Source organism: Anolis carolinensis, chromosome 1 (assembly GCF_035594765.1).
Source record: "Anolis carolinensis isolate JA03-04 chromosome 1, rAnoCar3.1.pri, whole genome shotgun sequence".
Taxonomy (NCBI): Eukaryota; Metazoa; Chordata; class Lepidosauria; order Squamata; family Dactyloidae; genus Anolis; species Anolis carolinensis.
In genome coordinates this window covers 249460129-249487813 of record NC_085841.1, presented here as the reverse complement: position 1 = coordinate 249487813, position 27685 = coordinate 249460129, and the positions used below count along the sequence as shown (strand labels likewise).

General features: G+C 38.6%; 2 protein-coding genes across 2 annotated transcripts in view; one reads left to right on the top strand and one right to left on the bottom strand.

Moving 5' to 3' along the window:
* Positions 1-27685, top strand: part of sema5b (semaphorin 5B) — a 583141-nt gene that overhangs the window by 539213 nt on the left and 16243 nt on the right. The window lies entirely within an intron of this gene.
* slc49a4 (solute carrier family 49 member 4) overlaps positions 11868-27685 on the bottom strand; it is a 99572-nt gene continuing 83754 nt past the window's right edge. Inside the window, exons 8-9 of the mRNA XM_003214920.4 lie at positions 25283-25465; positions 11868-13309 (exon numbers count right to left, since the gene is read on the bottom strand). Of these exons, the coding sequence (XP_003214968.2) occupies positions 13194-13309; positions 25283-25465 (299 nt within the window). The 3' untranslated portion in view covers positions 11868-13193. The remainder of the gene's footprint in view (positions 13310-25282; positions 25466-27685) is intronic.

Here is a 27685-nt window from a genome sequence, read left to right as displayed (position 1 = left end):
CTTCTGCCTTTGTGCACAAAAGCACAAGCAAAGTGCCCCTGACAGATGGCCACCCAGCCTCAATGTTAATAATAACAATAAACATAATAATAAAAATAATGAAGAGGGTTGGAAGAGCCCCTTGGGCCATTTAGTCCAACCCCCTTATGCCTTTGTGCACCAAAAGCACAATTAAAAACCCCTTAATAATTAATAAAATAATAATTAAAATACCTGTGTTAACACAAAGCAAAGCTTTGCAAGGCACGCGCCGGGCGAGGGAGGGGGCGGTGCAGCAGAGGGAGGAGGTGGGAAAAGGCAAGCTCCAAGGCTTGTGCAGCAGGAGGCAGAAGGCAGAAAAGACTCAAAGGCTCAAGCAGCAGAGGGAAGAGGCGGGAAATGCTTGAAAGGGAAGGCTCCAGCAAGACTTTTGCAGTGAGAGGGAAAAGGCAGGGAAGGTGGCAGCGGCATTCACCTTCCACAGAGGAAGAGGAGGGAGCTGCCGCTGTGGGAGCCGGATAAATGCCTTCGAAGGGCCCCATGTGGCCCGTGGACCATAGTTTGGGGACCCCCATGTTAGGTAATATCAATGAAATTTAGTCCAGTTCCATCGTCGGCTGGGTTCAGGGCTCTCTGGATAAGGGTGAACCACAACTCCCAGATCTGAGGTCAATCACCCCCAAACCAGGCCCATATGCACAGTTGGCCACGTTGTTTCTGTGTGCCAAGTTTGATCCATAGCTGATGTCAGCTGGGTTCACTGCTTTCTGGATGCAGGTGAACTATGACTTCCTAAATCAAGGTCCATTCCCACTAACCCTACAGTATGTTCAGTTGGTCATGGGGCTTCTCTGTGCCAAGTTTGGTCCCAATCCATTGTCGGTGGGGGTTACAGTTTCTTTGGATGTAGGTGAACTATAACCAACAAAATCAATGCCATTTTCGGTAGGGGTCACAGTATCAATGAAGGTCCCAGTACTGCAAGTCCCATTATCAGTGGCAAGTTTGGACCAGATTCATCATTGGTTGGGTTAACAGTGCTCTCTGGATGTAGATGAAGTACAACTTTTGTAAATAATTGTGAATTCTCCCCAAACCTCTTGTTCAGTTGCTGATCAATTCCTCTGTTAAATGTGTGCCACAGGAAAGGGTAGGAAAGAGTTAAGAGACAGGCAGTGGGCGGTGTCATGCAAATTAAGGAACCCTGGGATGTCCATTCTGGAGGAGAAACAGAACATCTAGGATGAAATTGTCCCTGCATGAAAGCCTTTACTTGGGGGGGGGGGGGGGCAGAGTGGTGTTTGTGGAGGACACGGGCAGGGTTTGGGCTAGATGTTCATGACGCTCACTATAACCTGCATGTCAGTGGAGGGAGGGCCATTGCTGTCTCCTGCTCAGTAGGAACCATAGCTGTTTGTGGAGGCGAGAGGTTGTCTGTGTAAGTGGACACCTCTTCCACACATACACAAATACACATTTTTCACTTTTATTATGTGTATAGAAGATATCATCAGCTACATTTACCTTTTCAAAATATAATCTAGTAGGATAAGATTAGTTCAATAATTACACTGCTCAGTGATTTCCAAATATAATTGTAATATACCCTGTTTCCCCTAAAATAAGACATCCCCAGAAAATAAGACCTAGTAGAGATTTTGCTGAATTGCTAAATATAAGGCCTCCCCTGAAAGTAAGACCTAGCAAAGTTTTTGTTTGGAAGCATGCCCAACGAACAGAACACCAGAGCATGCAGGATCAGTAAATGTATGTACCAGAAAGTGTTGTACATGGAAATATTGGTAGTAACAAGAAATTCTTGATAGGATTCACAGTTTGTCTGGTTATGCTGGTTTGTGATGACAGTACAGTATATAATAAATGTTCATTTTTTTGTTCAACAATAAATGTGAATCCTTCTTCATGTTTTCCATGAAAACATCCCCTGAAAATAAGACCTAGAGCATCTTTGGGAGCAAAAATTAATACAAGACACTCTCTTATTTTTGGGGAAACACGGTAGGAATTAGGATCTTGTATTCAGGATACTAACAGGGCCCATTGCAAGATCAGTGAGAAAGGAAAATGAGTATGACAGGAGGATCTGAGCTCTGAGACAGATACATTCCAGCATAAGTTATCATGGATTTAATTCCACTACGTCAGATCCAGTTATACACAGTGTGTTATTGTTGTAGTTTAACAACTATTATCCACTTTTACCACAGCTGAATCAAGGAGTTGGACAAAACTGCAGAAAACAAATTCCATGTATCTCATCTGAACTTCAATAGACCTGACTCATCTCAAAAAGATGTACTTTATAGAATTTCAGAATCCCATTTCCCAGCTTAAACCCACAAGGGGGAAATATATAAATATAATATGGCATGTAAAACTAATTTTAAACATTAAATCACAATGTTTTTTTCTATAAACTCCAAAGAGCAGACTGTGACGTCAAATGTGCTATTTCTCAATTGTAATTATATTTCCCAGGTATGAGTTCTGACATGAGACAAATCCTGTGCAGCCTGAAAATCCTTTGTTCCATTCTATCACATCACATATACCGTGCTTCCTCGAAAATACGACACTATCTTATATTTATTTTTCCTCCAGAAGACACATTATGGCTTATTTTCAGGGGATGTCTTATTTTTTTTAGTTAAGTATGGTACAACAATCTGCATTTATGGGATGATCTCTCTGGGCTCAGTAGCAGACTACTTGATGAAGCTTACCCCCTATTCCCTGGTGTTTGTGTGGGTAAGAGAGAGCCACAGACTATTGCTGGTCAGTGCTGGGGAGCAACAGCTTTACTGGTGTTTGTGGGGAGTGAGAAAGACTCACAGACGGTTGCTGGTTGGTGCTGGGGGAGATAGACCCACAGTGTTTGTAAAACGGCAGCTACAGCTTTACATCTTCCCCTGTTGACACACAATACCTGAACCAGAGCATCTTGCTCCTCACTTCACTGAGACTTTCACTGTCTCTCTCTCTATGTCTCAGCTTACAGCACACACAGAACGACTGGGACTTGACAAGGAGAGCCGACCCTGTACACTGTATCACTATTTCTTATTTTCGGGGTATGGCTTATATTGCGCAAATGCTTCTGAAATCCTGCTATGGCTAATTTTGTGGGTATGTCTTATTTTTGGTGAAACAAGGTATTTGCTCTTACAACATTTTATTCAATCCTCAATTTATTGTAGCTGGATATTGAAACAGGAGCCAGGTAGCATGGCGTAGTGGTTTGAGGATTGAATAGTGATGCTGGGGAACATGGTTCAAATTCCTAGAAACCATAGAAACCAACTGGGTGACACTGAGCCTATCATGCCCTTCAGTCTCAGATTGAGATAAAGGCTGCCCCCCCTCCCTCAACAAACAAATGTTGCCAAGAAAACCTTTTGATAGGTTCACCTTAGGATCATGGTAAGTTAGAAGTGACTTGACAGCACAACAACAACTATCTTTAAACGATATGGGAAGCTCTCTTGGTCTGTTCTCCAGGGCAATTCTATGGTCCAGCTTCCAGTGGTACAAGCTGGTCCCAAAATTCCCCTCGAGGCCTAGAAAGAATACTTCTCTAGACATCGGTAGCTCCTCCAGTGGTATACAAAGGTCTTTACGTATAAATAAAATAATAAGAATACTGTAAAATTGAGATTTTCATGTTTGAATCATGCCACTGCTTCTTATGTCTGATCCTTTATTACTTCACCACTTAGGGAAAATCTCTAGGAGATGCCTAGGAGCTTGGGCCATTGCCATTTGCATGCTAAACTAAAAGACATTTGTTCATTAGACCTCTTATAAAGTTTGGATCTCTTTCCAAAATGACCTTATCACAGAAATGCACCACTACTGATGGGAGTGACAGACACCACGCGAATTCCCGACACCAAGGTCAAATAATCTGGATTAAAATCAATGAATATTACCACATTCTTAAGTGTTATTTTCCTTTGTGCCACAAAATACGAGCCACAAATTACAATTAACCTTTTTAATGTGTATCAGGTATTAACACAAGTTAACACACAACGTTTAACAGCAAGATTCCAGTTTAAACAGAACTCCAAAGTGATACATGATGTTTACATTTCCAGGCATAATAGTGGTTTTAAATAATTTTCATTAAAAAATAAAAGACATCACTGGCACAATACATAAGAAATCTGCCCAGCTTATGTTAAAAATAATTAAAGGGAGTAGGGCATGACCATAAATCTATTTTCTTCCCAGTAAGACAAAAGCAGGACATATTTCTGATTAATTGTGCCCCATGTCAGTATATTACATACAAAAGTAGAACTTGCCCTAAAATAAAAATATCTTTTATTTTACAAAATTACAAAAAGTAAAATGCATACAAACCCTAATGGAATTTAATGTTTTCCCTTATTTTTACAATTTCAGATTTGATTTACAAAATGTCATATTCACAAACAAAAGGGATTGGTTTTCTTTTTTTTTCTTTTTACATGATCACACCTAGTTAATAAATCCTGTAAAGTGATTATTAATTCAAGAGTTCTAACACAGAAACAGGTTTTCTTTGTTTTGTTTTTTTCTTAAACACAGTCAGGGGATATTTGCACATAGAACATGCAGAATTCTGACAAGTGAACAACTACTTGAATATAAAAAAGAGTTATTATGTCAAAGAAAATTGTAGTCACGAAAACATTTGGAAGAATTAACTATATTAAATGTATAGTCCGCAAGTGCAGCCTCGTCATTAATGTTAAGCAAAGTAGAATCAATCTAGGAACAAACCAAAACATATTGCATTAATATGGACATGAATTTCTTGATATTTTACCAAACACAATGCAATATGCACCAATGATCTTTCCCATTATTTAATAGCTATTTCAATATACTTGAAGAAAATAAGAAACAACTCTTTACATGTCAAGCGGAGCAACCAAAAGTGCATGGAGAACATACTTTCCCCCCAATTATTATTGGAGAAAAAACCTGGCACTTGTGTCATTGCATTCCTTATTCCACTCATCTTTTTAGTACAATTTAGAGAAATTTGCATTCTATATTTCTATTCACAACCTGAAGTAGATTTGCCACAAAACCTAAGATTCTAGTTCTCACTGTCCTGGAAAAAAAAAGTAAAATGGACTGCGTGATACAGATCTATTAACCCTAAAGGAAGAATTATGCATAAGGAACACAGAAAAGCCACAGAACATATTACTATAGAATGGGAACATTTTGAAAAGCTTTTTAAAGAAAAGTCTTCTAGTCTTTCATGGTAGTGAAAACGATGTACAAGCAACATTAGATTTGGAAACCAAAAGAGCATCTTTTTGATTGACCAAAATAATTTTGATGTTATTATGTTTATTTATATGCTGCTCTTTCTCTCTTAACAGAGACAGAAAGCAGTGACTACTTATATGACTAAAATGTCACAGCCTGATATTTTTATTTGTGTGTGTAATAAGGCTTCCTCTGCTTATTTGACAAGCTAGGGACCAGGCACTATCAAAAATGGAAAATGGTTGAAAAACAGAATGCAAGACTGAACACTAGAGGAGGGAGCGGGGGGGGGGGGGGAGGGAGGGAGGGACGGAGAGAGAGAGAGAGAGAGAGAGAGAGAGAGAGAGAGAGAGAGAGAGAGAGAGAGAGAGAGAGAAAGAAAGAGAAAGAGAAAGAGAAAGAGAAAGAGAGAAAAGAGGCAGTACATGGTCAAAAGAGCAGATCAGGAGCCGAAAGTGTGATGCTGAAAGTCAGGGAAGACTGTACAGGCCTTCTGGGTATCTCTTTCCATCTTGCTTGTGAAAATACACTTCTGCAGAGTGAACCTGCTCTAACATAGCCTGCAGGGTGCAAATCACTAGGCTCGAGAATAGATAGGGGAGATGAATTAATAGTAACATTCTGGCCAAAGCACTGGTCAGACCAAACTGGATTGTTTTCCCTCAAAGCTAAAAATGGCTCATGACAAAAGATGGCCCTGAGAATGTACATCAAATATTTCAACATTCCGATACCCCAAATCTTAAACACATCTACATGGAGTTAAGAACCTTATGTCTGGATAGTACCAGATTTCTCGGTGATTAATATATACAGTGCATCAACTGGAACTGCAGTCTCTGACTGGTAAGATGCTGATGCTACACACTAAGAAAATCCAGAGGATTACTACAACTAAGTTTATATTCCGGTCTCATTCAAGACATAGATAAACATCTTCCCCCTTTTATTGAGATCATTTCAATGCATAGCAGACAGAGACAATCAACTTCATATTAGAGCATTTCACTAAGATTGGTTAAGATATAGTCCACTGAGAATTTCTTCTGTCCAGATGGCATGAAATGAATGGGAGAAGAACAGTAGGAGCAACAGTCCTATATCCTTATTTCGGTAGGACTTGCACAACAGAATTTCCTCTCTGGACTATATACAGCCATTTCTACTATACCCAAGCCCAACCATGCTACTTTCATTCAATCTTAGGAAGCAACTGAAGTGATAAGTATATACTATTACCCAGGGGTCCCCAAACCACGTCCCTTGGGCCAGATGCAGCCCTCCGAGGTCTTTATCTGGCCCCTGACCTAAATTTTAGATTTAGGGCAGTGGTTCTCAACCTGTGGGCCCACAGATGTTTTGGTCTTCAACTGTCAGAAATCCTAACAGTTGGTAAACAGGCTGGGATTTCTGAGAGTTGTAGGCCAAAACACCTGGGGACACACAGGTTTTTTATTCGTGTCAGGAGCAACTTGAGAAACTGCAAGTTTCTTCTGGTGTGAGAGAACTGGCTGCCTACAAGGACATTGCCTAGGGGATGCCCGGATGTTTTGATGTTTTTACCATCCTTGTGCAAGGCTTCTGTCATGTCCCTGCATGGAGCTGGAGCTGATAGAGGGAGCTCTCCCCAGGGTGGATTCGAACCTGCAACCTTCAAGTCAGCAACCCAACCTTCAAGTCAGCAGTCCTGCCAGTACAAGGGTTTAACCCACTGCACCACCGGGGGCTCCTATACCCACAGTTTGAGAACCACTGATTTAGGGTCTTCTTATGTCTGAAATGACTTAAAGATACACAACAACAATCCTAATTAACCTACCTCATCAGCCAAAAGCAGGCTCACACTTCCCAATGAAATACTGATACATTTATCTTGATTAAAATTGTTCTTTATTTTAAATATTGTATTGTTCTTTCATGTTTTTTTCACTACAAATAAGATATGTGCAGTGTGCATAGGAATTCGTTCATATTTTTTTCAAACTATAGTCCAGGGGTCCTCAAACTTTTTAAGCAGAAGGCTGGTCCACAATCCTTCAAACTGTTGAGGGGCCGAATTATCATTTGAAAAAAAAATACAAACCAACAACAATGAAAGAACAATATTTAAAAATAAAAACAATTTTAACCTACATAAACCTATCAGGATTTCAATGGGAAGTGTGAGCCTGCTTCTGGCCAATGAGATAGTCAAGTTAATTAGGATTGTTGTTGTTGTGTGCCTTCAAGTCATTTTAGATTTTGGGCAAGCCTAAGTCTAAAACTGAGGGCGGGGGGCAGGTAAATGACCTTGGAGAACCGCATCCAGCCCACGAGCCTTAGTTTGGGGACCCCTGCTATAGCCCAACAGTTTGAGAGACTGAGAGCCAGCCCACTAATAAAAAAGTTTGAAGGACCCCTGATATAACCAATAATTTCACATACAAAAGTCTTCCTCAAACCAATGTTTGCTGCCTCAACAACTTAAGAAGTTTAAATGATTAAACAATATAATTACAATGCAGGTTAATGACCAAGACAAAATTGCAATCTGAGTCTTTATAGGCTGTCTTGAGGCTATGAATGATGCATAACAACATTTAATTAAATCCACATGAATATCTAATAACTACTACTTTTTTAAAGAGTAGGTTTGGGTTATGCATTTTTTTTGTCACTACCCAACATTTGAAATGGTTCCCTAACAATCTCAAAGGCGTTTTTTAGGTTGTGCCATTACACAGTATACATTTTTTAATATGAAGCTAGCCCATGTTGTCAAATAAAAGTAACGGCAATAAATAAAAGATGGGCAACATTCTTTATTCCATTTTTAAATTGCCCAAGAGGGGCAAAGTAAAGTCCTCTTAGTCATCTCCTTGCCTTCGATAATACCAGGGATTAAACTTTATGTTATTGTTTTTGGGAACAAGGAAAAACTGCAACTGAAAGGAAGTGCTTTATCCCTTCTTACTGTGTTTTTGCTTTAAAATTGTTCTCTGTGGAGGAAAATAATGTGAAGGGATCAATTTAATGGGAAGAAAGATCAAGAATCTCTTACCTATTTTTGCCTACTTCTGACTGCTGTCTCAGTTGGCGACTTTTCATTTTTAAAAAGTTCAGGAGGAATGACACAGAGCTCAGTGTAAAGTGTAGTTTAATTTTTAGTGCTTTTTAAAAAAAAGGAGCAGAAAAAAGGCAAGATATTGTTCTGGAATCCTCATGACAAACACCAGGCTCATTCCAATCAAAATTAAGCACCTTTCAGTCGCATTGATCTCCATGTTTATTACTGGAATACTAATCCAAGCAGTTGGGAGGTAAGACCCTTTGAATACAGCACAGCTTACTTCCAAGCAAAGTTGTAGGATTGTACTGATAATAATGCACTTAGTATGCACTGAAATAAATGGATTTTAAAAAAACGTAAACTATCACAAGATCATGGCCTTAATAACTGAGTTGTCCCACAATGAGCTTTTAAAGCAGTGGTTCTCAACCTGTGGGTCCCCAGATGTTTTGGCCTTCAACTCCTAGAAATCCTAACAGCTGGTAAACTGGCTAGGATTTCTGGGAGTTGTTGGCCAAAACACCTGGAGACACACAAGTTGAGAACTACCGTTTTAAAGGAAAGCCAAGGGAATCTGGATGACAATTAACTGGAAAACGGCAGCAGGCTAGGATGCTTTGCAGAGGTTGACTGTAACATATGGCTCTGCAGAGGTTGACTACAACCCCTATCATGTAACCACTGGCAGCAAGCTGATGCTAATAGAGATGGAAGCCAAAGACATCTGTAAAATCCTAGGTTCTTATCCTGCGATTCACAAGTGCTCACAAATTCAGCACTTATAAAAAGACAACAGATGTCCTAGGGCCCTTCCAGACAGGCCCTATATCCCAGGATCTGATCCCAGGTTTTCTGTTTATCCCAAATTATCCGGCAGTGGGGACTCATATAATCCAGTTTAATGCAAAAAACCTGGTAAGAAGTATAAAGAGGAAGAAGAAACTAACAGCAGAACATCCCACAAAGTTAAATGAAAAGAACTGTTAAACTGATTTTAGTCATTAAAGAACAAGTAATGTGACAAATATGTAGTAGATTTCTGCTTCTAGTGAAGATACAGTGTGGATGTGAGTATCTTCATATGGATATATCATGTGTATAATAGCAATGATCCTATAATCCAAAAAGAGTCTTGATCTTTTCCTAGCTGGAAGTAAGATGTACTGCTTGGTGTTGCTATCAGAAAAAATCTTGACAATACCCTACTATTTCATATAGGATTTCACAGAGCAGCTGGGCTCTAAAGAGGAGAGTGCATTTTTTTGTGTGAGCAGCATGACCTTATCGTTCTTAAAGCGACTGCCATCCAAGTGGAGGATTAAGCAGTACGTCTCCTTAGCCATCTGACCTATAAGTAAAGAAGTGCTTGTCTTTAAGTGAGTGGAAATCACATTTACTATAAACTGGAAATTAATCTAGTTGGAAAAGGACTTCTTCGAGAAATACGTTTTTAATCTTTCATGGCCTGCCAAAGTTCAGTTCAGCAAATTACCTTATTCTATTTTCCTGCACGGCACAAAAGATGGCACAAGCAGCAACAAAAAGGTAAAATGGGCATGAAGGAAGATGCATCCCTCAAGATGATGTCAGACCGCAACTCACAGTGTTCCTCGCCGCTGGTGATGGATTTGGTGGGATTTGCCATCCTACAAAATCTTGAGGGCTGCATAATTCCCACCAGTATTTATGGTAATATTCATGACCTTGAAAATTAATTTAAACTACTAATTACAACTCAACTGAAACATCTTACCTACTCAATCGGGAGAACAGTCTGAAGAGTATCACTAAACATCTGACTTACAATGTCCAAAGGAAACAGGAGAGGTGGAATGGGGCACATCCAATTTTGAGATTTCATTCAAACAGAGAATTACAAGCCTCCTGAAATGCCCCAGCTTTGCTTGCCACTATTGTGTCTGCTGGAAAATTGTTATATTGGTTCTGTGGCTCAACTGTGTTCTGTAAACTATGCTGTTTCCTGAAGGGATTGCTTTTCTAATGGACAATCTAGAAGAGAAAAACATATTCTAATAAACTCTTTTGAATGTGCAAATTCATTTTGGACATCCAAATATTAGTTGGGGGTCTATTGAAAAGTCAACTGAAGAGTCACGATTACTAAAGAGTAAAGCACAAATGATATTAAGCAGGAGTGTGAGACAGAGTAATTGAAGTGATTTGAAGTATTTACGTTAGAAGAGAATCATGCTGGCCACAACGGATTAAACATATGGGCTGGCTGTCAAGGACAGAACGCCACAAGATTCAAAGTAACAGAGTTTATTAGATTACAGAACTCAAAAATGCCCGTAAAACACAAGGGCCAGGCAGTTTTTGCCTTTAGGAGCAAAAAAGGGGCAAAAGTAAATGTTCAAAAGATAAACCGGATTAAACCGGAGTTTAATCCGGGTAAAAACAAACTGCTTGCTTCAGCCTGGGTATAAACGAAACGAAAGCCAAGGAACAAAAGATACAAAGAATGCAACTAATTGGCAGCAGATTCCTCTCTGCTGCCAACACTGTGCTTAGAGTAACTTGCGTCGCTCCCCCACACACACAGCAGACAGGATCTCCAACACGAGTAAATCAGCCAAGGATTGTAGCAGTTGAGTAGACCAGTTCCGTTCCGTAGATCAAAGCCAGAAGCAGACGTTTGTAGTTTTTCCAAGTCCAAGAAGGGGGGGAAGACAAGCCGTGGTCAGTTCAGTCCGAGTTCTCAAAGCAGGAGATGGCGTCCGTCAAGAAGACGACGGAAGGTCAAGCTAATAAGAGTAAGCACAGGTTTGCACAAACAAATGCCCACACAATCCCTCCCGCCGTCTGACCCTGGATTCCAATCAACTTACGTCACAGCACAGGAAAGCACACAAGTCTTCAGGGAAGCGTCCCACACACACACGGATCCCAAGCGTTTGCCCAGATTACCTTGCCCAACGCAATTTGCAATTGCTCTCAAGCCCCATTTTATGCCAGTTACAAATCTTCATCACTGTCAGCTGTCCTCCTTAACCCGGGCGTTTCCTCATCACTTTCCTCGTCAGAGCTGGAACACCTCTGACTACGCCCAACAGCATCTCCAGCTGTGGATCCCGTCCCATCCCTCCAGCTAAACCATGGGTCTAATCCTGAAGGTCCCCATTCATCTTCTGTCCCATCATGGCCAGTGGCACCCACTTCCTCCCTTACCCGAGTCCAATCCATCTCATCCTCCTCTGAGCTAACCAGCCCCTCCTCCATTCTCTCCGTAAACCCTTCGAAAGACTCCTCGTCAGATGGTGCTGCAAATATGTCTCGCAGTCTTTTTCTCTCTCGCTCCTCGAGAGTATCTGACTCTCGAGGAGTCTTACGCCCACGTCTGTCAGTAACAGAGCCATGAGGCTCAATCATAACACTGGCCTTCCATTCTCTGAAACTTACCATCTTGAGAAAGACAGCCTGTATTTGGCCACGTTCCCATTGCTTCAGATCTGTTGCAAAGCATGAGCATGTGAGACTTGGTAAAACAAAGCAAACAAGGTGAAAAAAAAGTTGAGAATGAAGCCAAAGGAAGAATATGAACTTCCCATTTAATTTCATTTTACTCCTAAAAACACCAGATGCCACCACTGTTAAAACAGTTATTGAAAACAAAAAAATCCAAATGATCACACATGATTAGCAATCTTTAAAACTCAGAATAAATAGAGAAGTAAACATTACAGAAAAGGCAAAATCTTGGTTTAATTAGGTTTGCAAAACTTTGGGAGAAGGGTGTGCATTGTCGGTGTGAAAAACGAACGTTCCCAGAGAGGGATACAAAAGAGAAGTTTCAGGACTAATCCAGAATTATGATCACTGTTCCTCGACAATAAAATGTCATTATGTATACTATGGCTGAAACTGAATGTATAGCACCGATTGCCACAAGATCCTTCAGTGTCAAGAACCGTATTTGTGTGATTGTGTTGCTTTTGGAGGAAAGGGGATAAAAACATTTTATTTTCAAAAAAAACCCCAGAAGCAGCTACATTAGAAAACAAATCTAATGTGCAAAGAGCCCATTAAGACTTCACAGGGAATTTAAATATATAATCATATAATTATTCTAAAAATCGGTCACAGATGATACATAATCTGTTCTTTTCATTCTGAATAGACTCACACTGTATCCACGCTGCAGAATTGTAACAGTTTGACACAACATTGGATGACATGGCTCAATGCTATGGAATTCTGCAATTTTAGTTTTGAGAGATTTGTTTATCTTACAAATCCCAAACTCATATAGGGTGGAGCTATGACAAATAAAGTGATGTCAAAGTGCTATAATTCTGCAGTGTGAATGGTCTCTCCCAGGGAGGGTTAAATATACTGTCTACACTGAAAATCTTCTTAGTAGCACCTAGCTATTTATAAAACCATGGAAGTAAAATGTTATTTGAAAGCAAGAAAAATTGAGAACTGTCAGAATTTTCATTTGACACTTCAGGATCCCAAAAGATTATGTTCTTTTTACAAGTAGGGACTCTTCCCTTATAAACCCTAAATGACATGATATTGCTACGATACTTCTCTTTGTGAGTGGTTTGAGTTGGCACAGTTTGTATAACCAGTTAAATAGCTTCTTAAATAAAATATCACAGTTCACAAGACAGAACTTCTCCCTTAAAAGCAATCTAATTCTCCTTCAAGTGCAAGGCTCTTCATAATTGTGTAAATAATAAAATATGAAATGAGGAAGTATAGTTTTTTTTTAAACTTATTTCTAAATTCAGTTAAAATGTCCATGGTAAATAATTTCTTGAGTTTTTACTGTGAACTTTGGGCTTTCTAAATTCCAAGGAAATGGGCCGAGCACAGCACCAGCTTTCATCCTCTACTCTGTTTTGTGCTTTCAAACAGAGACAATGACATCAAGATAAAGTCTGTCGTAGGATTCCCTGAAACACAGGATGAGCAGAAGACTCAGGAAGCAGGACCCTGGAACGCACCAGTTAAACCAAGAGAATTCTAGGTGGGAAAGAAAAAAAAAGATTGATCATTAGGTATTTATCACAATGATAAAGCTACAAGACAGCATAAACTTTTGGCTAAGGCACTCAATTTGGAGAAATACAAAGCACTCTGTTTACCTTTTCAAAACCTATATTGGATGTGCTATAAACTGCATTCTGCTTGACTTCTGAGAACAAAACTCAGGCAATCATAGCACATCCTTCTTTATTTTGCATCTTTCACTGCAATGTTTGGACAGTTCTGCACATATTATTTACACCTTTGAAAGTGCTACAAATATTAATGATTGTCATTTAAGAAGTGAGACGTTGTAGTGAAATAAAATGCATTTGGTGACAGGATTGCTGTAGAGCTCTGTAAAATAACTCTATTCATATTTATTTGGTTGGTTCAGTAAAGGTTTCACTTCATTCAGAAAGCAAGAAACTCAAAGGATTTGAGGAAACCCCTTTGATCTCTTTTTTTGAAAGGATCAAAGCGGGGGGTGGAGCTTGTCTGTAGCTGAATATTATTCAAATGCTCGAAATAAAATTAGGCTTTTAATAACACAGATAAAGACAGACACAAGAAAAACATAGTTGCAAACTGGGTCCCACATCTTCAAAAACTGGAAAGTATTCTGCAGTGAATAGTGATGGTGGTGTTTTCTATGATTCATAATGTGTGTGTGTGTGTGTCATCAAATCATCCATTAACTCATGGTGACCTCACAAAATTCAAAGGATTTTCCAAAGCAAGGAATTCTCAGAGGTAATTTTGCCATTTCCTCATAATGAAATCTAGTTTACAGCCCCAGGTATTTGTTAGTTGACTACTATGCAAGTACTATCCAAGTATGCCCTTGATGAGCTGCAAATTTGAAAGAGAATCTGGTGCACTTCGATCAGGGATGTCATACTCATTTTCACCAAGAACCATATCAGCCTTATGGTTGTCTTCAAAGAGCTGTTTATAATTGTAAGACTGTATAATTGTAACTATGTTGCTGGCATAGAAAGCCTCATGGGCCATATATAACGATGTGGCGGGCCGGATTTGGCCCACAGGCCTTGCATTTGACACATGTGTCAGAGTATTAAGCCTCATAAAGAGTACAGTCTATTTAAATAGTCTACTATTTTGTCTCCTGTCAGTCTTATAATTTCTCAATAGAGGGGATACCTTTTCATTTACAACAGCATAATCTATTCTTCTGAGAATGACAAAGGCAATTTCTCAGTAAAAGGCTCCATTCATTTTAAAAGCATGTCTATATTAATCTCTCAAGAAGCCAGCTTGTAACTGTAAAAAATAAATTCTGTCCAATCTTTAATTATCCTAATCAGAAGGAAAGGGTACATGTTCCCTTGCTATCAGTGGATTGTCTCTTTGAAAAATAGCTACTGTTCACTATTTTATAGAATTCTAATACCTTTAGATTTAAAAATCATCCAGCAAGCCTGGCTTAGTTTAATCCTATAATTCAGAGGGCTAAAGATAAAGAGCAATTTATTTTCTCTAACACCTCCAGAGAATACATAGCAAACCACTGCTTCCATAGAAAACTACATCTATCTAGATACTATTAGACTTCACCACTAATAATCTTTATGCTATTAAATTCCATCAAAAGCTTTCCGTTGTGCTGAAGTACATAGCCTATACCACCTAGACAAAATTGCTGAAGTTTTTCTTATGCTCTTACTCCGTCATGCTGTTCAGACCAGCATAATAATAGAGCATGGGAATTATCCTACCATAAGTGCTCTGGTCTATCATAATTCTTAAAAAGTAGCTAAGGAAAAATGGCAACCACCTTTTATGGGGTTTTCAAAGGTCAAGCCTATTTTGCTGCCCCCAAATGTTGCCAGCTAACTGCGCTTCTGCCAACCTGAGTTCATTTTCAACAATGACAACGGATTAAAAAAGGGGGAGGGAAGGGGTATTATTACATTACCAATAATACTCATAATGAAAAATTAACAATGGCTTCTTTTTTTTCCTGGGGAAACAGAAGCATTTTTTTTAAACTCACAGCTTCAAAAATTCCAAAAATTTTATGTCTCTACTCACTTGCTTTTTTTAAACATGTGTTTATTTCAAAAGTCCTGAAAAGGGTTACTATTGACCAGGGTTACAATTAGTTTTGTTCTGTTTAAAGGCTTAGCAAATACAAAAGAAGGACCTGATTGTCTGTAAAAGGATCATTTTGGGCTACACATAAAATATGCTAACACTAACGATAACTGATGAGCACCCCCGAAAAAGGTCCATGCATAATTTTTGTGATATTCGCCACCACAGATAAGCAAAAGAAAAGTCCTTGCATAATAATCCTAATTATGAGGCATTCCATGTGGAAGGTCTTTTAAAATCATCGAGCAGGTCTTCTGGCTGAACCACTTGCAATTATAATGCAAATTATGGATAATAGTCCGATATTTGTAGATGTAACATACTCTAATTATTCCATTCCATCTACAAAAAACCATGCAATAAACTTACCAAAGCAAAACAAAACAGAACAAATATTTCATAATGTTTTAAGTAAGTTTATGATTTTGTGGTGGACCACATGTATAGGTGTCCTGGACTGCATATGGCCCATGGGCTGCAGGTTGGTCAAACCTGGCCTGTAGGGCAACATACAACTTACTGCCTTTTAAGCAAATGTCCAAAAGGACAGAACATGAATATACAGGAGATTGTAAAATATATGAATATGTAAAAGAAATCTAATACACCAAAATTTTGTACAAAGTCTTGTAGAAATATGATTGTATGCAACAAGTAAAGCTGCAAGCATGTATTATACAGATCCATATCAATGATACATGTACATTGGATTATAAATATATTTCCGAACTGAGTAATATCTAAAAAAAGATGTAGTACTGTCTTCCAACACCATGATACATCAAATGTTTCATGAACATCAGAGGCACGTTTGTAATGAACTGAAAGGGATCTCAGCAGGAAACAAGACTTGTAGAAGGATAGTGCCTATTATTCCAGAATCAATACTCTGAGAAGTTATGCTATCCTTAAAAGGAAATGAAAAGGATTATATCTTACTAATACTGTGATTGTTGCTACTCTCTTGTTTTTCACACCTTTTACTTTCAATATATACTTCTGATTTTCCTGTGTCTGTCTTATAACACAGTCATTAATCTCCTAAGGCTGCCCTTTTCAGGGGAATATTGGATGTAATTGGTAAGCTCTAGGGGTGTGTGAAATGGCAGAAATCCATTCTGTTTCTGTTGTTTTCATTTTGAGTTTTGCCCCCCCCCCCCAATTCTGTTTTTAGGAAGATTAGGAGGGGGCCTGTTTGGATTAGTAATTTGGAACCCTGAGTTCTATTTTGAGAAGAATCTTCCCAAAAACAGATTTGGGGGGGGGGGGGGGGAACAGAGGGACAGATGGACCAGAAATTTGAAATAAAAAAAGAAGAAAAACAGACTGGATTTCTGCCATTTCGCACACCCCTAAGCAAACTTCCATTTAGGGGGAGAATTCCTCTGATACTGCAGGGGGAGTTCATTAGAAAATCCCTGGTAACTTTCTAAAGAACTTGTTGCTTTCTTTAAAATGCAGTTTTAAAACTATATATTAAGTCATTCCTTTTATGAAAGGCTGGAAGCAACAGCTTATAATAATAATAATAATAATAATAATAATAATAATAATAATAATAATAATAATAAGTTTATTTGTATCCCGCCTCCATCTCCCCCGAAGGGGACTTGGGGCGGCTTACAGCAAAATCAAAATACAAACAATGATAAAATATAAAACATCAGGACAAAAACAAAAACCAATACAAAAATATATACACAATAAGTTAAAAAACACAACGCAGAATTAAAACATCAGGTTAAAAACAATGAGGTTGCAATAGTGGATAAGCAAAGTGTACGGTGCACATTATGGGTAACAAATTCATAAATAGATAAAGTGCATTAGAATCATTTAAGGTCACATTAGGTATGGTAGGGAGGAGTCCTGAGTAATATCAATTAATCAGGAATCGGGAAGAGCGACCAATGCAAAAGGTCGAGGAGGAGAATAATTGTGATGGAAAAAAGATGATCTTAACCAAAGGAAGCTTATGGAAATAGGTAGCAGTGATATATTTTAAAATTACAATGCAGAAACAATAGCAATCTCCAGGCTGAACGAAATGCAGTTGAAGAACACCGATGTTCAGCTTGATTCTATATATTTGTGCTTAGAAGCAAATTAGTTGACTTCATGGGGGGCTTATGTATGGAAAGGCTTGTTGTTTTTGATCTAATTTCAAATTAATGTTCACCGCCATAAAGCAAAAGACAATGCTCAGGACAGGAGAAAAACCTACGTCAGTAGCTGCCCTCTCTGCTCACCCTTCTCAGATACAGGCAGGATGTTTCAATTTTGTTGTGCAAGGATTTTGTCCTCTCATTTGTAAACATTAAGTTTCCAATGTAATTCAGATTCAGAACCCTCTGAAACATACTGAATAATCATTACCAGGGAAGAGACTGCCTAATGAAATTTTGTGTCAGTTTTGACTTTTGTGATGAGGAGAATGATTTTCAAAGGTACATTTATAGCTCTGGCATTTGCCTTCCAATTTCTCTGCTCCAATGAATCAAGTAGCTTGAACAAGGGCAACATCCATTCTTGCTGGAATTATTTTTGTGACCCCCCCACCTGACTGAGGTCCAATTTTCCCCAGAATTACTTTGTCTTCAAATGCACTCTAGAGGGTGGAGGCAATTTCACCATGTTTTGCCTCTCCAGGATATTTAAAGGCCATGAGATTACTTTTAAAACAAAAATAATAACTTTGCAGTCACTTCCTATGGCAAAAAGGCCTTTCCTACTCCTAAAATTATAGGGGGAAATGTGGTTTAAATGCCCCTGTGCATTCTGAAGCACCCCTCCAAGGTATCCTAAGCCACAACAGTTATCTTCGCTCTTTTACAGCCTACAAGGAATTGACATTAACAACTACATTGCTCAATAATCATCTGGAGACTTAAAATTGCATTCATAAAATTGGACACTGGAAATTCTGTATGATATATGTAATAATTGACGAAAATACAAGTTTCGAAGAAGGCCTATACCTTTAAAGTTGACTTCTTTGCAATTGGTAATACCCTTTACTGAGAAATCTTTCAGCTGTGTTGAAAGGAAGCTTCTTCCCATCTAGGTTTCTAGAAAATGGGACTACTAAGGTATGAATGGGACTTTAGAATAATGGATTTCTTTCTTGGTAAACAATGCTGCTTGGTAGAACTCCTATCAGCTTCTAAAAATACAAAGAACTCATTGTTTCTTTAAAGAAATAAGGTAGGAAGCAACTTTGATCTTAATGCTTAACAGCCGTAAACAGTCTATAGAAATTGGAATGGGAAAAATGATTTAATCAGATTTGTTCATGAAGTGTACAGCAAATAGACGCCTGGGAGATACCAAGATACACTTACAATTGCTGTTTATATTTATTGTTATCCAGTCTCAAAGTATGTGTATTTTAAAAAAATATGTGCTCAAAATGAGTGATGTTTGGAAATTTCAAATAAATTACTGTTGACACTTAAAATACTCTTCTTTCAAAAAGGAAAAGCAATGAATGCGAAGAGCTGCCATGTGGCACACACATTGTATCATTGATAATTTTCAAGTCAGTGTTAACTTACAGTGACCCGATTAATAAGAGATCTCCAAGGCATCTGGTCATCAACTGCCCCGCTTACATTCTGTAAATTCAGGGCAGTGGCTTCCTTGAGTCTATCATCTTATGATGCAGTCTTCCTTTTTCCTAATGCTTCTCATTTTACCTACCATTACAGTAGTCATATCTTTTCACAATGTGGACACAGAACAACAGCATCAATTTAATCATTTTGACTTCTAGAGAGAGTTCGGGTTTGATGTTCTCCAAGACCCATTTATTGATCTCTTTAGCAGTCTATGTAATCTGAAGAACTCAACTCCAACACCAAAACTAGTTAATTTTTCCATACCTCTTCTTCACTGTTCTGCTATCACAATCAGAGATAGAAAATCCAACTACTGTAGTATGAATGACCTTGACTTTGGTATTCTCTGATTACATCTTTATACTTTAGAATCTTACTAGCTGTGCCCGGCCACGCGTTGCTGTGGCGAAGTCTGGTGGTATGGGAAATAAAGTATTGAGGAATTGGTGGTAGTTAAGGTCAAGGGTAAAGGTTTTCCCCAGACATTAAGTCCAGTCGTGTCTTACTCTGGAGGTTGGTGCTCATCTCCATTTCTAAGCCGAAGAGCCGGCGTTGTCCGTAGACTCCTCCAAGGTCATGTGGGATGACTACATGGAGCGGCGTTACCTTCCCGCCGGAGCAGTACCTATTGATGCACTCACATTTGCATGTTTTCGAACTTCTGGGTTGGCAGAAGCTGGAGCTAACAGTGGGGGCTCTCTCCGCTCCCCCAATTCAAACCTGTGGCCTTTCAGTCCAGAAGTTCAGCAGCTCAGCGCTTTAACATGCTGCGCCATCAGGGGATATTATTTCCTAAAGGTTGTGAATATACAATATTTCAGATTGGTTTTTTTTTTGTTTGTTGGAGGCAAGTATGAATGCTGCAATTAGGAAAAATTATTAGGATGTAATGGCCTTGCAGCTTTAAAGCCTGGCTGTTTCCTCCCTGAGTGAATTTTTTGTTGGGAGGTGTTAGCTGGCCCTGATTGTTTCCTGTCTGGAATTCCCTTGTTTTCAGAGTGGTGTTGTTTGCGATATTTTATGTGCTTCTACTGTCTGTGGCCCTGAGAAAACAGAGGATTTTCCAGACTTTGATGATTGGAATACTTTGTTGGGAGGTGTTAGCTGGCCCTGATTGTTTCCTGTGTGGAATTCCCCTGTTTATTTACTGTCCTGGTTTTAGAGATTATATTCTTCTGCATTATTCTATCCCAGTAATTATTTCATATTAAAGAAGAATCTCACTTATCCAACATTCGCTTATACAATGTTCTGGATTATCCAACGCAGTCTGCCTTTTCATAATCAATGTTTTTGTAGTCAGTGTTTTAAATTCATTGTGATATTTTAGTGGTAAATTTGTAAATACAGTACAGTAGAGTCTCACTTATCCAACATAAACGGGCCGGCAGAACGTTGGATAAGCGAATATGTTGGATAATGAGGAATTAAGAATAACCCTATTAAACATCAAATTAAGTTATGATTTTACAAATTAAGCACCAAAACATCATGTTAGACAACAAATTTGGCAGAAAAAGTAGTTCAGTACACAGTAATGCTATATAGTAATTACTGTATTTATGAATTTAGGTCCAAAATATCACGATATATTGAAAGCATTGACTACAAAAATGCGTTGGATAATCCAGAACGTTGGATAAGCGAGTGTTGGATAAGTGAGACTCTACTGTAAATACTATATAGCATTACTGCGCATGGAACTACTTTTTCTGTCAAATTTGTTGTATAATATGATGTTTTGGTGCTTAATTTGTATACCGATTACCTAATTTGATGTTTAATTGGCTTTTCCTGAATCCCTTCTTATTATCCAATATATTCACTTATCCTGCCGGCCTGTTTACGTTGGGTAAGTGAGACTCTACTGTATATTGATAATCTTATATTCTCTGCTCAGAACTGGATTATATGAGGCTCCTTCTTCACAGCTGTATAAAATGCACACTGAAGTGGATTATATGGTAGTGCGGAGTCAAGATAATCCAGTGCAAAGCAGATAATATAAGATTATAAATGGGTTATATAGTTGTGTGGAAGGGCCTTGAGTCTACACTGCCCTATAATCCAGTGCAAATTAGATAATCTGTGGAAGAAGTCTAAGTGAGGCCTAAATCTGCCTGTCCCCTAACTGAATCCTGGCTGTCCCTTGGTTGCTAGGCAACCAAGTGGGCAGAGATTAGCCCTCTAAACTGGCAGCAATTGGATAAAAAAAATTATTGCTCTCCCTCTAATTAGGACTTTATTTTTCTTTTCTTTTTGTTGTATCAACCTTGAGGCGTGGATGATGGGTTGTGTTGTCAAATTTTGAGGTTGGGGGGCCTGTAGTTTTGTTGTTTTGTGAATTGCCGTGATGCCATCACTCTTTTATATATATAGATCTAGTTCCTTCATATCTTCCAACCTCTAATCTTTTTCTGGTTTCTTTATTGCAATCTCCATTTTGATTAACGACTGAGAAAAGGTAGATAAAATATTTGACTATTTTGCTGTATTCATCATCCACTTTAAAGTTACAAAATCATCTGGGGTCATTTTGTTTCTTAATGTTCAACTATAACTCTGCTTGAATTTCCTCAACAGCAATCCCAAGTCTTTGCTATATTTTTGAGAGTAGCATGGTGTCATCTGCATTTCTCAAATTGATTATCTTTTGTCCTCCAGTATTCACACCTCCTTCCTCTGAGTCTAATCTACCAAAAGCTGGGTGATCTGTTCTGCATATAAATTAAACAGATAGGGCGATAAAATATAGCCTTGCCTGGCCCCTTTCCCAATTGTCTCTTCTTATTCTGTTCTTACATTAGACTCTTATCTGGAATATAGCTCATGCATCAGGACACTCCAATGGTGTGGCATATTCATGTCTTTCAGAGTGATCCATGGTTTTCACACAATCAAAGGCTATGCTATGAGCTAAAATGCAGAAGATGGTTTTCTTGTGAAATTGTTTTAAGGTTTATGTAAGCCAACATATGTTAGCAATATGATCCCTGGTATCCCTTCCTTTTGTGAGCCTGACTTGAAAAAAACCCTAAACATCAATCATATACTAGTACATAATACTATTACAGTAGAGTCTCACTTATCCAACATAAACGGGCCGGCAGAACGTTGGATAAGCGAATATGTTGGATAATAAGGAGAGACTAAGGAGAAGCCTATTAAACATCAAATTAGGTTATGATTTTACAAATTAAGCACCAAAACATCATGTTATACAACAAATATGACAGAAAAGGTAGTTCAATACACAGTAATGCTATGTAGTAATTACTGTATTTACGAATTTAGCACCAAAATATCACGATGTATTGAAAACATTGACTACAAAAATGCGTTGGACAATCCAGAACGTTGGATAAGCGAGTGTTGGATAAGTGAGACTCTACTGTATATTCAAAAAGCAATAACGTGGTGGTCCAATTCCTTTCAATACAGAAAGAAAACAGGGTCATCCAAAAATAAGTAACAGTTTCTACTGGACAAAGGTATGATCTACTGTTTGTTTACTTTGCCCTTCCCATTCATACTACTAACTGCAAGCACTGACTGATCAAATCCATGATCCATTTAAAGCCCTCTTTATAAAATGAATATTCTCAGCAGCTCTTAAACAAACTTTCCCGGGTTTCCAAAGACTATGACCATTACACTGGTCAACACACATGTTGGTGCCTCAAATGTTAGACCTATTTCTGGGTATATTTGGCCTGCTGACTTCAAACATGGCCTCAGTTTTCTCCTATCAGCTCCTGTTTTGAGATACAGAATATATGTCATATCTGTTTTTATTTGCTCACTCATAGAAAATAACAATAACCATATCTAAGAAACTAGAGCTGATGTGATATATCCAATGCAATTATTTGATTCAGTGCCCCCAAAAACCCCAGGAATAGGACAGGTGAGATGGTGTCCCTGTTCTAGATAAAAATGCATTTCATAAAGCATCAAATGCATATTCTGAGATTATACGGGTTGTACACAGGCTATCTTTTGAAAATTATGAACTGGCTACCTAAATTGTTATCCTTTGAACATGTGGTAAAGATATTTGTATTCCCCAAACTTGTAAGATTATTTTGTCTTTAATGTTATCATTCTATTTTGTGTATTGTATTTTGTTTTGGAAATCCAATATGTATAAATAACTAGAGGGTGGTAAATAAATCTAGTACAAATGTGTGCAAATAAACACAAAAACATTTTTAAAACTCTCTAAAACAGCTTTCATAGCTTGCAGTCCTCACAAACATTTGAGAATAGAAAGAAGGAAAATATTGGAATAACTCTCAATTGTCTGCTCAGGAAAAATATTGGGTTCACTGTGAAAACAAAAGAGATGAGCTTCTTTTTTTACCTGCTGTGCTCTTTTGAGAGAGAGAGAGTGAGAGAGAGATAAAGGCTGCCTAAAATCCAGAAATTCCTTATTCTGTAAGGATCTCTCAGTTCTGTCCTAAAGAAAGGAAACCGTCTGAAGGAACTGGGAAACTGTAAAAACGATCTGATCAGCAATGAAGTCTGCAGCTCTTGGGATGGAAACTATTTCCACCACACACCATCCAGAGGCTGCACCGCTTTTTCTGGTAATGAGCAGAAGTGACATTCAGTTCTTTGTAGAACACCCAAAAAAGGCTGAATATGGCAGCTAGGGGTGCTTAAGGGTGAGGCTAAGGTGCCCTAAACTGTCAGGTTCTTGTAGGATTTGCAGTATGGTTTTGATAGTTTTTCAGAGAAATTTCAGGATGATTTTTCTAAAGAAAAATGTAGGAGGGACAAGGGGATTTAGGTGATTATGCGGTGTCTAGGTCATGCTTTCTCCACTTCTCCTGTACTCGATAGTAGCTAAACCAGAGAATTTGAAAGGTACAAAGCAGAAGAGATGGCTAAAGAAGAAGAAATAGAAAAAGAACAAACATCTGCCTGCTTGAGTCCTTAATAGTATTCTGGAGAGGAGCATTGGGGGCTTGGGGATATACAGTGTGTGTCCATTTGTGCTCTGAGCTACACCACTGCTCAACCAATACAATCATAAAATGGCAATAAACGTTCACAGCTTGCAGTCAGGATTCATACTGAGCCCTTTAGCTTTGTATGGCACACCATAAGGAGCTTTTAGCAAAGTGAAGAAAAAAGGTTACTTCTGTAAACCACTCAAAGTGCTGTCGGGAGCCATGAACATAAGGGCTGCTCTTATGTGCTGGAGATACGCTGCAACATATTGTTACAGGAATCTCCTTTTTCAACCCAGCACTGGAGCTGGATAGTCCCATGCCTATCATTCTGAAGCAAAATGGGACCACCCAACAATATGTTTCTTCATACAGAGGTATAAAGCATACAGATATGTTATTTTTCAACTTTAAAGAAAAATACTTGTTTTTTAAAGTGTTCCCTTTTTCTTTCACACTTGTTGAAAACTCCCTCACTCCTCCATGAATCCTGAACAGGATTACACAGTTTCTCTTGCAAGAGGTGTGGAGTCCCAAGTATACACAGCTAGTTTTTGCTGAGAGTCCTCTGTATGGAAATGGCTACTGGCAACTTGAAATTACAAAAAAATATCGCATTCACATATTACAGTTTATGATCTTCATAAACATGTCTCAAACAAGGCAGGAGGGACTATAAAAGGAAGGAAAGTAGCTAAAAATAAGTTTCACAAAAAGAAGAAAAAAATCACACCTTTTCCTCGCCCTCATGGGCAACCAGAGCATGAGTTGGGTTAGTTTCATCATTCCTTTAGCTTGCTTAGCTACAATCGTAGTTAACTGTCATAACACTACACTATTCTTTGCAACAGGAGGCTGCTGCACTGTCTTTGATTGGCACATGGATAAAGACCAATACAAAAGAGGTCTTTTGTTCTCCATACTTATACACATTATTAATGGAAGGTCTGCATGTACGTAGTTTGTCTTCCTGTATGTCCATGCATACATGTGTGTCTTTATGGTGATTCCATAAATTTCATAGGGTTTTCTTTGGCAAAGAATACTCAGAGGCATTTCTCCCAGTTCCTTCCTCTGAAATACAGCCTACAGCATCTAGTACTCATAGGTGATCCACCTAAGTACTTACCAGAGCTGAAACCTTCTTAGCTTCCAAGATCAGATGGGATCTGGGATCTTTAGAGTATTTATGCAGGCTCCTCTTTCTACTAAAATTAAAACTAAAAATCCCCATAAAAGATAGCATCCTATCAAATTTAAAACTTCTAAACAATCCTTACCTTCATGGTAGAAAAAGAGAAAAAATAAGAGTATTCCCATAAACATGTTGCTTAGGAAGGTGACCACACCACAGGTAATTCCTTCTGGAACTGGATAGACTGTTTCCACAAAGAGTTCAAAGAATATAGGTACGCTGCTGTTCAGGAAGACGCCCAGCAAAATGGAGGATGTGTACAACGTGGCTGAAATCAAAACAAAACCACAATTATGTCTACACTGTAACCCCATTAACATTCTTTCCTGCAGGGAATAAAACCCCCTGTCCATTATTGCCAATTTAGACTAACAAAACCTAAACTATGATGTGCATATAATCTCTGGCCAGTAATGTGTTCCTAAGAAAAGTGTCTAATCTGGGTCATCCTAAGATTAAAATTTAAAATGTATACCACACATCAGTTCCAAGTCTGAGCCCTCATATCACAGCCACCTAGAAGCAATTCCTGTGAATACAGTGGCTGAAAGTACTGTCAGTTGAAATATTTGTCACGAAACTATGGTAATAACCTAAAATATAGACATGAATATCTTTGTAGCTAGTGGTTTGGTTTTATGGAAAAGACTGTAGTCTTAACTGATCTTCAGTAGCTATTTTTTTTTTTATTGAGAACACAACTGGCTAATCGCCAGCAGCAATAAATCTCTACCGACCGAAAGGTTGGCATTCGAAGCCCGGGTCGGGAAGAGCACCTGATCTTCAGCCCAGCTCACTGTCAACCTAAGTAGTTTGAAAACGGCTGTGAGCTGTGAGTAGAGAAATTAGGCACCACTTAAGCAGGGAGGTATTTTATGGCACCATAAAAGAAAATACCAGAAATGCCGGCAATCAAAGAACAGGGGGGAAAGTTTGTGATCAAGGGCTCATATTCATAGCGGATGGAGTGGCAGCATTCTCCTGTGGCCAGAATCGACCACAATCTCCAGGATGCTGTAGTTGGAAAAATGCTGACAAATACCTCTATCTGTTGTCTGTCCTGTATGGCTAACAGCACTGAATGTTTGCCATGTATATGTTCTGTGATCTGCCCTGAGAAGGGATTCTCTGCATTATAAACTGCACAAGTTAACCCCCAATTTGTACATGCTTCAATGGGAGGACTAAACCTGGAAAAGAGATCTAACAGAACATGCACTCCTCTGCACCTCCTAAATGATGTGAATATATGCATGCACAGAAATACATATTCATACATATCATCATCACCTGACATTTCTCAACTCAAGCTCTGCGCTTTCAATACTGCTACACATTCAGACTATCTGAATCACTAAATGACCACAGGAAAAAGAAAATGATTTGGGCTGTTTCTTAAGACTGCATACAATGTAATTGTTCCTGCAGCTCCCAAGGTACTTGTCTGCTTCAAATTTATAGTCTGCATTGTATTTTTAGTAAACTGGGTCAGAAAGGTTCCATTTTAGTACTTTAACTGTAGTACATTAAAAAATCTGGTTTCTTAAAAAAACCCATCTGCTTATATTTACTTAACTCTAAAATAAATCAAAACAACAGTTCTACAAATAGTCAATTACTGCACTAAATTGGGAAAGAACTATGATAGAACCTTCCTTGTCCTTAATGCTGAAGGTCGGAACAAGTTCTGGCTTCCACCTTTGTGGAAAACAACATTTGAAATGCTTTGCCCTAGTATCTAATATAACTGATGTCATAATATATGAATCACTACATTACTTCTGGAACAGGAAGAATACTCAATACGTAAATCTTTCTAAGTTGAGATTCCAAGCAATCCAAAAAGAGAATTTGTGGTTTCAGGACACCAATTAGGAAGTATTCAATCAAGCAGACAAAAAAGTATAGACACACCTGGTAGTTAGCTTTCTGTGATTGCTTCAGTCTGAGAGGTTAGCACTGGTTTATTGCGTAACACAGGCCCTCGTATGCTGGAGGACGCAGAAAATAACAGAGTGTGCTTAAACCCATGGAAACAACCAGCTTCCAACAGGTTTAATCTTCGTCACAGTAAAAAAGAGGGCTAGGATCATCTGTCCACTCAAACGCTGATCAACTGTAAATTAGACAGCACTGACACTAGTGGAGAATAATGGGGGAGTTGCAGTTTGATATCAGGAATGAGTTGTCATCTCGCATATATGATCTCCATCCCTTTTGTACAAAATAGAGTAAATTACTGAAGAGGTAAGGAGACTACTCTGCTGTACTCAAAATGACTCTTTTGAAAGCCAGAAAAAACAACCTTATTTATTTATCGTTTGTTTACAATATTTATATTCCGCCCTTGTCACCCTGAAGGGGACTTATGGCAAACATTCAATGCCATACGACATACAGACAGAGACAGAGACAAGACACAGAGGCAATTTAACATTTTCAAGCTTCCGGCTTCATGAGGGCATGCTGATTCCGGCCAAAGGGGGAG